Source organism: Heptranchias perlo, chromosome 16, assembly GCF_035084215.1.
Source record: "Heptranchias perlo isolate sHepPer1 chromosome 16, sHepPer1.hap1, whole genome shotgun sequence".
Taxonomy (NCBI): domain Eukaryota; kingdom Metazoa; phylum Chordata; class Chondrichthyes; order Hexanchiformes; family Hexanchidae; genus Heptranchias; species Heptranchias perlo.
In genome coordinates, this window is record NC_090340.1 from 29,935,799 (window position 1) to 29,950,661 (window position 14,863).

General features: G+C 42.8%; 1 protein-coding gene across 2 annotated transcripts in view; it reads left to right on the forward strand.

Moving 5' to 3' along the window:
- The window catches only part of rpgrip1l (RPGRIP1 like), a 186,697-nt gene that overhangs the window by 105,072 nt on the left and 66,762 nt on the right, over positions 1-14,863 (forward strand). For both annotated transcript variants that reach the window (XM_067997882.1, XM_067997883.1), the window contains 3 exons: positions 2,253-2,601; positions 3,110-3,315; positions 4,358-4,447. In XM_067997882.1, coding sequence (XP_067853983.1) covers positions 2,253-2,601; positions 3,110-3,315; positions 4,358-4,447 — 645 coding nt within the window. The remainder of the gene's footprint in view (positions 1-2,252; positions 2,602-3,109; positions 3,316-4,357; positions 4,448-14,863) is intronic.

A 14,863-nucleotide genomic window follows, 5' to 3' on the forward strand; every position in this document is an offset into this window, starting at 1 on the left:
AAGCTTACTTTTTTTGGTGGGGCTTCACACTGAATACATTTACACTAGTCAATGCTTATTCTTCCTTGTGTGAGGCTACAACACCCAGGTGTTATCTATTTGATTATTGGCTATAAGTGCTTCTTCCTGGAGTTATTCAGAGATGTGACTTAGTTGCTCAAGTAATAAAGAATGTCAATTACTCAGAACAGCTGCATCAGCAGCAATAGTACATTGAGCTCGGATAAACCCTGACAACATACACAGCTTGCTGGTTTTAACTATGTTTTTCCTGCAAGACAAGTTTTGCAGCTGACTTGCAACTGAAAACTTCACACATGGGGGAGAAATTGGGTCTCACTTATCTAATTTTTCGAGCATGAAACTGGTCCACAACATTGCAATTTGTGGCATAGATCACAGATGACCGAAATGCGCTAGAAGGGCATCGGTCGCCATATTGGTTCTTTTGCCAATTACCTTAAATCTGTGTCCTCTGCTTACCGACCCTCCTGCCAGTGGAAACAGTTTCTCCTTATTTAATCTATTAAATCCCTTCATAATGTTAAACACCTCTATTAAATCTCCCCTTAACCTTCTCTGCTCTAAGGAGAACAACCCCAGATTCTCCAGTCTCTCCACATGATTGAAGTCCCTCATCCCTGGTATAATTCTAGTAAATCTCCTCTGCACCCTCTACAAGGCCTTGACATTCTGTGGTGCCCAGAATTGGACACAATACTCCAGCTGAGGCCTAACCAGTGATTTATAAAGGTTTAGCATTACTTCCTTGCTTTTGTACTCAATGCCTCTATTTATAAAGCTCAGGATCCCGGATGTTTTTTTGACAGCCTTATCAACTTGTCCTGCCACCTTCAAAGGTGATCTCACTGGCTTATAACATGGGGGCTTAATTTTAAGTTTATATATTTTTAATTGTGTCAACTTTAATTTTTCAGCTCTTTCCCATCCCTGGCCCTGTTTGTTTTCTGTTAAAATCATACTTAACTCATTGCAGTTCCCATTGGGATGCCATGTCTTGTGTTGACAGTAACAAATGGCTGTGACTTAAGCTACAAGAGACAACTTAGTTTATAAATGTAATCCCCACTAGGTGTTGCATCCTTGAAGCATACTCACATTTGCATCTATAATTGCAGGACTTTGTATCCATTGTTACTGCTGGCAGTTTTTTTTTCAAATAGGCACCATAGTGTCTTGGTGTTTTTTTTAAAAAAGCAAAATTGACAATGGACCAATGTTGCAGTGTCAGCGTTTTGCAAAACTCTTTATCTATGTCGTGTGGAATGTTTAGACTATAGCTGCAGTAATGTTATTTGGTATTTTTCATGGATTGGACCTGGAATGGGAATGATACCCAATGGAGTTTTAGTACTGGCTAACAGTACCAAAACAAACAGATTAACTGGTCATTACCCCATTGATGTTTGTGGGACTTGCTGTGGGCCAAATTGGCCCTACATACCTGCATACCAGCAGTTACTACACTCAGAAGTATTTAATTGGCTATAAAATATTTTAGGACGGTCTGAGGCCATGAAAGGTGCTATATAAATGCAAGTTCTTTCTTTTTCTCTCCCTCTTTCTCTCTCTCTTTCTCTCCATGGAGTGAATACTTCCAATTTCTCTCTGCCCTGTGAGCAATCATGTCGACTGTGTTCAGAGTCTCTCTTTAACATCCTGGCTGAGAACAGTTTGGAACTGTATGCAATCTGGTGTGTATGATGCATCTACATCAGTTGATTTTAAAGCTCATGTGCAACAAGAAACTATTTTCTGTGCAATCACAGAACAGTTTAAAAAAAAGACTGAACAAATTTAAGATAAGATTTTATGTACGTATAAAGAACTATGAATTGTAGTATTAAATTGTTAAGTTTTGGGAAGTAAAATATTGATATGGTTTAATAGTTTAATCATTCTTGTTTCTGTTTCTCATGTTTGTTTTGTCTGTATTGGATGAATGTAAGAATGACAGTAGCAAAGATTATGGGGGTAATTTTAACCTAACTCGTTGGGCGGGAAACCCACAGCATTGGGTGGAACACCAGTTTTACACCCCGCCCAATATGATTCGCCATTGACTTCATTGGAGAGTAAAATCAGGTGAGGTCTAAAACCAGCATTGCAACCAATCTCGTCAGTTTCCCGACAGGTGGGTTAGGTTAAAATTGCCCCCTCTAGTCTCAGCAAATACATCCCTACAGGGTCTGTAATTGCCTTCAATTAAAATTAATTTTTTCAACCCATAGGCACACACTCCAGCTCTGGGAGATGGTAATACAAATGAACTTCACGTGACTATAAAATCTTGTGACAACCTGCAAGCCAAAAGGAAGAATGTCCAACCAAGTCCTTATGCTGTCTATAAGTTCTTTGATTTTGCAGACCATGATACTGCCATCATTCCTAACAGCAATAACCCGCAGTTTGATGATCACATGAGATTTTCTGTACCAATGAATGCAGAGCTTGACCGATATTTAAAGTCAGAATTCTTGATCATTTATATATTTGATGATGCAGAGCCTCAAGATAACACTTACCTGGGAAAGGCCAAAGTCCCTCTTATTTCATTAGCTCATAACAAGTACATCACAGGTAATAATTCAAAATAGTTTTTTTCCTTTTGAGAATGAGTCTTCCTATTATTAATATATTTTCTCCTTTTCTTTTTTGAGTACCAGTCATGTACCAGCGACCATCCCAAGCCACAGAGGCGTTTGGGTGCCCAGTTCCAAGATCTCCAAAAATGCTGCTCTGAAACCAGGGTAGATTTAAGCAAGTGGCCTGGTGTGACTCTGTTTGTACTTACTTCCCTTTGGGGAAATACCTGGCCCTCTCTATGATGGTATGGTCGATATGTGTAACTGATCCTTTGAAGGACACAGGGTGCTACTCAGCAGCACAACATTTTGTACCTCCAATAGACTGCCCCAGAACGCTATTTTTCAGCATAGTTTGTTACTGTTGAATTCATTTTGCATATTACTGACGGTAATCTTTCAGAAGATCTGTACATAAAACCTCCAAAACATGCAGTATTTTTTGAAGTTCAAAAATAAGTTTCCAAGACAGTATCCTTGTTGTTTTATTCATTTATTTCAAGGTACATTTGAACTTACAAACTCTGAACAACAAGCCACTGGTACCTTAGATGTTGAATTAAAATGGATGGTCTCATACTTACCATCACGTGAATTCATAAAGACAGTGGATCAAGTTGAGGTGGTTTCAAAGCAGGAACCAGAAAAGTTGCCAGTAGAAGAGGAATTTAAAGAACTTTTACCTACCATATCTGAGGGATCAATTTTGGTAATTCATTTCATTCAATTTTAATGATTCAAAATGTTACTTGATTTGTTCAGTTTATCAAATTTGCTAATATTTGCAAGAAGAGTTTATTTTAGGAAAATTAAGTTTTTCTTGATATTGTTTCACTAACAGAAGAATTAAAAAAAGGAAAATTTCTACTTCATTAGCTGTAAAAAGCTAACTTTGTTGCAGGGTGTGCATTTATTTCAGACCAAAGAGTAGTAAGAATGTGGAATGTGCTACCACATGGAGTAGTTGAAGCAAATAGCATAGACGCATTTAAGGGGAAGCTAGGTGAGCACATGAGAGAGAAGGGAATAGAAGGGTATGCTGATAGGGTTAGATGAAGTAGGGAGGGAGGAGGCTCGTGTGGAGCATAAATGCCAGCATAGACCAGTTGGGCCAGATGGCCTGTTTCTGTGCTGTAGTTTTGATGTAATTTGATGTAAGCAAGATTATGAAGTTAGTACACAGGCATAACTCGAGGGTAAATTTTACAATTGTCCGATCTTGGCATGGAGCCTCATCGCTTACACAACCCATGATTTTGGGTTGTCTGCACATGATTTCTTGATATGCACTCCCTATGGGTGAGAGTCCACACCAGGAACACACATTTGGAAAATTTATCCTTCTGTTTAATGTGGAAGAAGGGAAGGACAAGTGCAATGCAATGGTGCAGAGTATTGATCCAATAGCAAGTAGTACCACAGAGTGGTACGAAGCAGGATTAATTCTCTCACTCCACTCAGTCCCTAATCTTAGCTGCACTGCTGCAAAGAGGTGGAGCCTGGATTCCATCTCTTAGATGGCGAAGGAAAATCAGATGGGCAGTCTCTGCTGAGTTACCTTTCCATTCTTTTTGGGAATCAGTCAAACGTATGATTGGCAGAGACCAAGAAATAGGCTGTTTACCCTAACCCCTGGATGCAGAGGATTAGCAAGGGAAAAAAACATTGTTGTAAATAAAGGACAACTTCTAGAGAAAGAATGAATAATAACAAACTTTTAAAGTCTGATTCCATGGTACTTGTTATTTTAGGCACAGAAACCTAGAAAACAATCATTGAATATTGATAATCAAGAAGAAAGAAAAGTATCGTGGGCAGATGAAGAGCTTATCGGCAGTTCAGTAAGTGTACTGTATTATTACAAATAAATTTCATCCAGAATTGTAAGCCATGAAAAATGGAACTCTAAGCAACAAATGCAAATGAGAGTATGAGAAGACATGGAATTGGAAAAGGTCTTTCAGCCCACCAAGCCCACCAAGCTCTCTCCTCAAGAGAGCTCTGCATAAATACTCCCTGAGCTCCTACTGTTATTAAGCAAATCTCACATCTGCACTATCTGGTCTTAATCTTCTGCTCTCTGAACAGTGTTTGGCACCCTAGAAACACAGAAACCTTTACTTTCCTTTCCATTGAATATTTTATCATCTTAGTCTAAACCAATTTCTCTAGCTGCCAATGCTGCCTCCAACCAAATATTTAACTAACTCCTTTATGAAGAATTTAATGAACTTCTTTTCCTGAGAGTCTGTTCCACATACATTCTTTGAGAAAAAGTTCTTTCTCATTCTTTTGTCTCACTCGAGGCTTTTTAATTTTCAAACCTACATACTCTAGTTCTGTGCTCACAATTTTAGTCAGCTTTATGGTTGGAATGCATGGAGTCCATCAGCATCGAGCGCAGGTGTATTGATGTTGTGGGTTTGAGCACTTCATCAGAACACAGTTTTGGTGGGGAGCCCTGAATCATTGTACTGGCCTGTCTTTGCCTTTCTAAGATGTTGGTGATCTTTTCACTGCCTTACTTAGCTATTTTCTTGTCCCTTTGTCCTTTTTATGTCTTTTGATTGCCCCACTGAGATGATCTCAGTACGTCGTCCAGATTATTTTCCAGATTTCCAAAAACAACTGTTGGGTAGTCCACACCATATCTCTCTTCCTACCTTCAGTTCCATTAAAGGGCTGGCTTAACTTTTGCTCTCCAATTCTGAAGAAGGATCTATACCTAAAATGTTAACCTGTCTTTTCTCCTTACAAAATTACCGATGGACATGTTGCGTAAAATCCAGCATTTTCTATTTGTATTTATGGTTTCTATCGGTTTTAAATAAACTGACTTGTGTATTAATTTGAGTAATTTATAAAACAAAATAAATGACATGGAATCATAAAAAACAGGAGAAATTGCAAAGGATATATTAGAATACAGAGACCACTTTGATTTAGCATGCAAATAAAAATAGAAATTGCTGAAAATACACAGCAGGTTCATCAGTATCTGGGGAGAGAAAAGTTAGATTAATGTTTCAGATGGATGTTTCAACCCACCCTGCCTAGTGGAAATGGGGCATTTGCTTAGTTAAAATCGCCACCAAAAACTTACCGCCTGCTCCATTCCTGTCCACTGCCACTTAAACTGGGCTCTTTTATTGGTGCCTGCAGCACCCGCCTGACTTAGGTGGGAGCCTCATTGATACATGCAAATCGGGATCCTATAATGTCGTTCGGACCCCAATGCCATTTAACCATCGACTGAGCTGGGTGCCTGCCGTGGCCATTCCACTCAGTAAAACCTGTCGAGGAAGAGGGGTTGGCCATAAAAGGTAAGTGTACTGGCTGGCGGCCTTCGGCCATCCAGTCTTCACCTGCTGGCAGCCAGCTAGCTGCCACTTTATGCCCATTTCAAGCGGGTAGCTGGCCGAAGGGGTGTAAGTGAAGTCGGGGAGTTAAAATAGCAAGCAAGCAATTACGCTTAGACAGCAGAGATCCATAGCATTAACCATCCATGATCGCACTCTATGGCTTCATTCCAAGCATCAAAGAGTTCCAACGGGATCATTACTGATCTGATATAGCCAGGTTAACCGAGGACTGTGTCGCCTCCAATCTGGAGCAGGTCGGTGTCCCATCCTGACCAGTTTCTGATCTTCAGTGCTGGTTTACAGGATCTTTATCTCCAAGACGTACGACGTGACCAAAGAGTGCCCGGCGGCGATGATTAATGATGATTTCAATCTTCCCAATTCTGGTTCTCGTGTTATTACTATGTTGTGAATGAAGTCCAACCATTTAATTCCCAGCAGTCGCCTCCAGTCTCTTCTAGTCTCTTCATGTCCTATTTAAGCAGGGTCCATATTCCAGATCCATTCAAAAGTATTGGAAGGACGCAGATCTGATAGATCTGTGCTTTTGTAGGGATTTTCACCTTCTTATGAAGCCAGACCCTGTGCAGGTCCTTCATTGCTAAAGCTGCTAAGCTGATTCTCCTCAGCATGTCTGGCTCGCTAGGCCCAAGTGATGACAGTTTGTTGCCTAGATAGATAAAGTCCTCCACTGCCTCCACATTTTGTCCATCAATTTGAATGTCTCGTGTCGCAGCGTTTGCACCAACACTCTGGACTTTCGTCTTTGCCTGAGAAACCATTAGACCAAACGTGGCCAACTTGTTCTCCAATGCATCTCTAAGATCGCTCGTGCCCCGAAGGAGGGTGATGTCATCCACATAGTCCAGGTGGGAAAAAGAGGTCTGATCGACGATAATGCCAATATTCGCAAGGATGCAGTCAAGGTTCCAGTCCATTGCACGACAGAACAGAGTTGGAGCCAGGATGCATCCCTGCCTTACTCCAGATCTGGTGTAGAGCCTCTCAGAGTTATGGTTTTGCAGAGCTCGCAATGCACTGTGGGCAGCGTAGTCCTCACTGCGGAGCGGCCCAGCCAGTGTTGGGAGGGGTGGGGAGCGGCCCCGAGGAGAGCCGGAACCGGGACCACTGGGCCCGCCTGCGGGGCAGTCTGAGTGTGTCTGATGTGGAGCTGCTGCATCTCCTGATGAATCTCTATGAGAATTGCTCGTGTGCTGCTAAACGCCTCCCGATCGATGGGGCAACTGGGACAGCACCTCCTGTCAATGGGGCAGGCCGGGGAGAGGCAGGAAGGGAACGGCAGCCGCTCACTGCTTCCCCCAGGGAGAAACAGGGAGAGCAGCAGGCCAGAGTATTGGAGGTTGAGGATTTGCAGTCAGGAAACTCAAATGAAATATTCTATCAAGATGTGATACAATCCCTCGATTCATCAGGACCTGAATGTCGTCAGCCTTTGAATATTGAAGGAATTAAAGTATTCCGCTGTGCAGACGACGGAAAGAGTTCCCTCCAGTTACAGGATCTGAACACAGATCAGTGCATTGAGAGCACTGAGAAACCGAACACCTGCTCCGTGTGTGGGCAGGGATTCAGTCACCCGTCCCAGCTGGAAACCCATGGGTGCAGCCACACTGGGAAGCTCCCCTTCACCTGCTCCGTGTGTGGGCAGGGATTCAGTCACCCGTCCCAGCTGGAAACCCATGGGTGCAGCCACACTGGGGAGAGGCCGTTTAAATGTTCTAAATGTGGGAAGAGGTTTAACCACTCCCATGACTTGAAAAATCATCAGCGTATTCACACTGGTGAAAAACCATACACTTGCTCTGTATGTGGGCGCATCTTTAGCCGGTCATCCAACCTTGTGAGACATGAGTGTAACCGCGATGCTGAGACTATCGTGGATAGCACGTTCAGTGAGGTGGTCACACCGCAGGTAAAGATTACGCAGGCAGAAAGGAAATGGGTGACCGCCAGGCAGAGTAAAAGGACTAGGCAGGTAGAGCAGGAGTCCCCTGGGGCCATCTCCCTCTCAAACAGATATTCTGCTTTAGATACTGTTGGGGGAGATGGCTTATCAGGGGAAAGCAGCAAGAGCCAGGTTCCGGGCACCACGGGTGGCTCTGCTGCACAGGAGGGGAGGAAGAAGAGTGGCAGGGCTATAGTGATAGGGGATTCAATTGTAAGGGGAACAGATAGGCATTTCTGCGGCCGCAAACGTGACTCCAGGATGGTATGTTGCCTCCCTGGTGCTAGGGTCAAGGATGTCACGGAGCGGCTGCAGGGCATTCTGGAGGGGGAGGGTGAACAGCCAGTAGTCGTGGTCCATATTGGTACCAACGACATAGGTAAAAAAAGGGATGAGGTCCTGCAAGGCGAATTTAAGGAGTTAGGAGATAAATTAAAAAGCAGGACTTCAAAGGTAGTGATCTCAGGATTACTACCGGTGCCACGTGCTAGTGAGTATAGGAACAGGAGAATAGACAGGATGAATGCGTGGCTGCAGGGATGGTGTAGGAGGAAGGGATTTAGATTCCTGGGACATTGGGACCGGTTCTGGGGAAGGTGGGACCTGTACAAGCGTGAAGGGTTACACCCGAGCAGGACCGGGACCAATGTCCTCACGGGGGTGTTTGCTAGTGCTGTTGGGGAAGGTTTAAACTAGAGTGGCAGGGGGATGGGAACCTGAGCGGGGAGTCAGAAGAGAATAAAGTTGAGAGCAGCAAGAGAGGGGAAGACCCAGGGGAAATCTAGAATACAAATAGTACAAACAGTTGTTCAAGAACAAGAGAAAGGGAAAAGCGTAGAGCAGCGAAAAGAAAGTGTACTTTAGGCACGACAGATAAAATAAAAACTAGAAGGCGTAACGCGATTAACCCAGCATCAAAGCTGTGGCAGGGGGTTGGGAACCTGAGCAGGGAGACAGAGGAAAGAGTGTCAGGAAGGGACAGAAGGTATGGAGTAAAAGGTAAAGTGTTAAAAAAGGAAAAAGCAGGAACTAAGTGTCACAAAACATATTTGAAAGTTCTTTATCTGAATGCACGTAGTATTCGTAACAAAATGGACGAGTTAATGGCACAAATAACTACGTATGGGTATGATCTTGTGGCCATTACAGAAACATGGCTGCAGGGTGACAACGACCGGGAATTAAATATGCCAGGGTATTTAACTATTAGGAAGGACAGGCAGGAAGGAAGGGGAGGTGGGGTGGCTATGTTAATAAAGGAAGGAATCACTGTAATACAGAGAAATGATATTGGGACAAAGGATCAGGACAATGAAACAGTTTGGGTAGAGATAAGGAATAATAAGGGGAAAAAAACACTAGTGGGCGTAGTATATAGGCCTCCTAATAGTTGCAACTCTGCTGGAAGAAGTATTAATCAGGAAATAGTCGGGGCATGTAATAAGGGAACAGCTATAATTATGGGGGATTTTAACTATCATATTAACTGGACAAATCAAATTAGGCAGGGCAGCATTGAGGAAGAGTTTATTGAGTGTATTAGGGATGGATTTCTTGAGCAGTATGTAACTGATCCCACAAGGGGACAGGCAACCTTGGACCTGGTCCTGTGTAATGAGCCAGGATTAATTAATAATGTCCTAGTTAAGGATTCCCTTGGAATGAGTGACCATAACATGGTTACATTCCATATCCAATTAGAGGGTGAGAAGGTTGGTTCTCAAACAAGCGTATTGAGCTTGAATAAAGGAGACTATGATGGTATGAGAGCGGAATTTTTTTTTTATTCGTTCACGGGATGTGGGCATCGCTGGCGAGGCCAGCATTTATTGCCCATCCCTAAAGTGGACTGGGAAAATAGATTAAAGGGTAAGACGGTACATGAGCAGTGGTGTTCATTTAAGGAGTTATTTTACAACTTTCAAAAAAAATATATTCCACTGAGGAAAAAAGGGTGTAAAAGAAATGACAGCCATCCGTGGCTAAGTAAAGAAATTAAGGATAGTATCCGACTAAAAACAAGGACATATAAGGTAGCCAAACTTAGTGGGAGGATAGAAGATTGGGAAGTCTTCAAAAGACAGCAAAAAGTAACTAAAGGATTGATTAAGAAAGGGAAGATAGATTATGAAAATAAATCAGCAAAAAATATAAAAACAGATAGCAAGAGTTTCTACAGTTATATAAAAAGAAAACGGGTGGCTAAGGCAAACGTAGGTCGCTTAGAGGATGAGACCGGGAAATTAATGGTGGGAAACATGGAGATGGCAAAAATGCTGAACAAATATTTTGTTTCAGTCTTTACGGTAGAGGACACTAAGAATATCCCAACACTGGACAAACAGGGGGCTCTAGGGGGGAGGAGCTAAATACGATTAAAATCACTAAGGAATTGGTACTCAGTAAAATAATGGGACTCAAGGCGGATAAATCCCCTGGACCTGATGGCTTACATCAGAGGGTCTTGAGGGAAGTGGCAGTAGGGATTGTGGATGCTTTGGTAATAATTTTCCAAAATTCTCTGGACTCGGCAAAGGTCCTGGCAGATTGGAAAACTGCTAATGTAACACCCTTATTTAAAAAGGGTAGTAGGCAGAAGGCTGGAAATTATAGACCAGTTAGCCTAACATCTGTAGTGGGTAAAATTTTGGAGTCTATTATTAAGGAGACAGTAGCGGAACATTTGGATAAACATAATTTAATAGGACAAAGTCAGCATGGCTTTACGAAGGGGAAGTCATGTCTGACAAATTTGCTTGAGTTCTTTGAGGACATAACGTACAGGGTGGATAAAGGGGAACCAGTGGACGTAGTGTATTTAGACTTCCAGAAGGCATTCGACAAGGTGCCACATAAAAGATTATTGCTCAAGATAAAGAATCACTGGATTGGGGGTAATATTCTGGCATGGGTGGAGGATTGGTTATCTAACAGGAAGCAGAGAGTTGGGATAAATGGTTCATTCTCGGACTGGCAACCAGTGGCCAGTGGTGTTCCGCAGGGGTCGGTGCTGGGTCCCCAACTCTTTACAATCTATATTAACGATTTGGAGGAGGGGACCGAGTGTAACATATCAAAGTTTGCAGATGATGCAAAGAGGGAGGGAAAGTAGAGAGTGAGAAGGACATAAAAAACCTACAAGGGGATATAGACAGGCTGGGCGAGTGGGCGGAGATTTAGCAGCTGCAATACAATATTGGAAAATGTGAGGTTATGCACTTTGGCAGGAAAAATCAGAGAGCAAGTTATTATCTTAATGGCGAGAAACTGGAAAGTACTGCAGTACAAAGGGATCTGGGGGTCCTAGTGCAAGAAAATCAAAAAGTTAGTATGCAGGTGCAGCAGGTGATCAAGAAGGCCAACGGAATATTGGCTTTTATTGCTAGGGGGATAGAATATAAAAACAGGGAGGTATTGCTGCAGTTATATAAGGTATTGGTGAGACCGCACCTGGAATACTGCATACAGTTTTGGTGTCCATACTTAAGAAAAGACATACTTGCTCTCGAGGCAGTACAAAGAAGGTTCACTCGGTTAATGCCGGGAATGAGGGATTGGACATATGAGGAGAGGTTGAGTGGATTGGGACTCTACTCATTGGAGTTCAGAAGAATGAGAGGCGATCTTATTGAAACATATAGGGGCTTGATCGGGTGGATGCGGTAAGGATGTTCCCATGGATGGGTGAAACTAGAACTATGGGGCATAATCTTAGAATAAAGGGCTGCTCTTTCAAAACTGAGATGAGGAGAAACTTCTTCACTCAGAGGGTAGTAGGTCTGTGGAATTTGCTGCCCCAGGAAGCTGTGGAAGCTACATCATTAAATAAATTTAAAACAGAAATAGACAGTTTCCTAGAAGTTAAGGGAATTAGGGGTTATGGGGAGTGGGCAGGAAATTGGACATGAATTTAAATTTGAGGTTAGGATCAGATCAGCCATGATCTTATTGAATGGCGGAGCAGGCTCGAGGGGCCGATTGGCCTACTCCTGCTCCTATTTCTTATGTTCTTATGTTCCTCAGTCCGACCCATACTCCTGGGTCATTATGTAGATCTTGAATTAGCCTCAGGTGGATGTCAGGGTGCTGATACATTGTAAGTTTTCCTTAGGGCTTTGCTGTCAACAGAAACAAAGGCTGTCTTGAGGTGTATATGTGAGACTTCCTGGTGACGGTTGAATTCTTGATGAATCTCAGACAATAGGCGAAGAGCAAATATGGTGTCCATTGTAGATCGCCCATTGGTGAAACCTGATTGCTCAGGGCAACGGTGTTTTGTTAGGAATGGCTGAAACTGAGCAAGTAGGATGTATGAAAAGACCTTTCCAGGAACAGAAAGGAGAGTTATTGGTCTATAACTGCCACTCGTTGCGTGGGCCATTTCATTTATAGAAAGGGATAATGATCCCTTCCATCTACTCTGGTAGCACCTTCCCGGAATTCCAAACCCGAACAAAATTGATGTAGTGCTAAATTTGTGGGCTCAATGGCGCATTTGACAAATTTGGGAGCTATCAGGACCAGTAGCATGACCATTTTTAGTAATTTCTTTATAGCTGAGCAGACCTTTCCCATCGTGGGTATATCGACACAGGTCTCAGAATCAGGTATTTCATCTGCTGTTAATGAGTCCAGGTTTGAGCATGGTGTCATTTCGGGGTGGCTGAGTGCATATTCATAATGTTCTTTCCATCGTTACAGCATTTCCTCTTCAGTTGAGCATTTTCTGCCATCAGCCTTGTTTATAGGCATTAACTCTGCGGTTTCCAGTTGTGGGTCGGAGTGATTGAATAGCTTTATATGCCGGTCATAGGTTATTAGTTCTGATTGCTTCTGCCTCGTTTTCCAGGTTCTCTCGAAGTAGACTTCCAGGTCCTTTTTGCTTTCGCCCGAAAGATGCCTTGTAGCCGTTAGCATTCAGTGTCATGATGGCACTGCCTGGCTTCGAATTTCTTTTGTAGAATTTGGTATGCCTCATCAGATAGCCAAGGATGTCGCTTGTGGCATTTTGGTCCTTTGACGATGTCTGCAACTTCTTGGATAGCTGTACTTATGGCTGTCCATGCTGATTCTATGTCGTCCGGTAAAGTGGCAAGTGCATCAAACTCGTTTTGCACTTTGACACAATATTTGTTGGCAAGTTCTGAATTCTTGTAGTCACGTGAGTAGTATGTCATATAAGGCACACTCCTATGTTGAATACAAAGGATAATAGTTATTTTTGCAATGAGGTGGTGATCAGTATTGGCTGGTGCTTCTGTGCCTCTAGAAACCCAGAATGACTTAACTATGCTGCGATTCCGGACCAATATGTGATGCAGCTCCTTCCTCGTCTGACTGTTGTTGGATATCCAGGTTGCCCGATGGTTGTCATGACGTCTGAACCAACTACCTGCGATGATGATGTTATATATGATGCACAGAAGGAGAGGAGTCTCAGCGAGTTGTTGTTTATTTTTCCGGAGCCAAATGGGCCAAGAATAGTTTCAAAGCCACATCTGAGGTAGCCTGATGTGGCAGTCATGTCTTAAAGTATGATAGGTTTATCATGAGGTGGAATTGATTGTATCACTACTGTTAACTGCTGATAAAATTCAATTTTGCAGTGAGTTCATAAGCCACAATAATGGACATCTGTCCATGACGGTGTACCAGTCTAGCATATAAAAGACGATCAGAAATAGGATGCCACATTGTAAGAGATTTATTGAAGGATGGTCAAAGAATGAGTGCTGCTTTATTCATGAGCCCGGTTCCTCCAGAATACAGCAGACCCTCATGTCGCCTTTGATTCTTTTGCCAATCACCATAAATCTATGCCCTCTGGTTCTTGACCCTTCCGCCAATAGGAACAGTTTCTCTCTATCTACTCTGTCTGGACCCTTCATGATTTTGAATACCTCTATCAATCTCCTCTCAACCTGCTCTAGTCCAAGGAGAACAACCCCAGCTTCTCCAGTCTATCCATGTAACTAAAGTCCTCCATCCCAGGAGTCATTCCAGTAAATCTCTTCTGCACTCTCTCTAAGGCCTTCAGATCTTTCCTAATTGCGGTGCCCAGAACTGGACACAATACTCCAGTTGTGGCCGAACCAGTGTTTTAAAAAGGTTCATCATGACTTCCTTGCTTTTGTACTCTATGCCTCTATTTAGAAAACCCATGATCCCATATGCTTTTTTAACCACTTTCTCAACCTGGCACCTTCAACGATTTGTGTACCTATACCCCCAGATCTCCCTTTTCCTGTACCCCTTTTAGCATTGTGCCCTTTAGTTTATATTGCCTCTCCTCATTCTTCCTACCGAAATGTATCACCTCGCATTTTGCTGCGTTAAATTTCATCTGCCACGTGTCCACCTATGCCACCAACCTGTCTATATCCTCGTGAAGCCTATCACTATCCTCCTCACTGTTCACTATGCTTCCAAGGTTTGTGTCATCTGCAAATTTTGAAATTGTGCCCTGTACACCCAAGTCCAAGTCATTAATATATAATCAAGAAAAGCACTGGTCCTAGTACCGACCCCTGGGGAACACCACTGTATACCTCCCTCCAGTCCGAAAAACAACTGTTCACCACGACTCTCTGTTTACTTAGCCAATTCTGTATCCATGCTGCTACTGCCCCTTTTATTCCATGGACTTCAATCTTGATGATTAGCCTATTATGTGGCACTTTATCAAACGCCTTTTGAAAGTCCAAATACACCACATCAACTGCATTGCCCTCATCTACCCTCTCTGTTACCTCATCAAAAAACTCTATCAAGTTAGTTACACATGATTTGCCTTTAACAAATCCGTGCTGGCTTTCCCAAATCAATCCACACTTGTCCAAGTGACTGCTAATTCTGTCCCGGATTATCGTTTCTAAAAGTTTCCCCACCACCAAAGTTAAACTGACTGGCCTGTTGTTGCTGGGTTTATC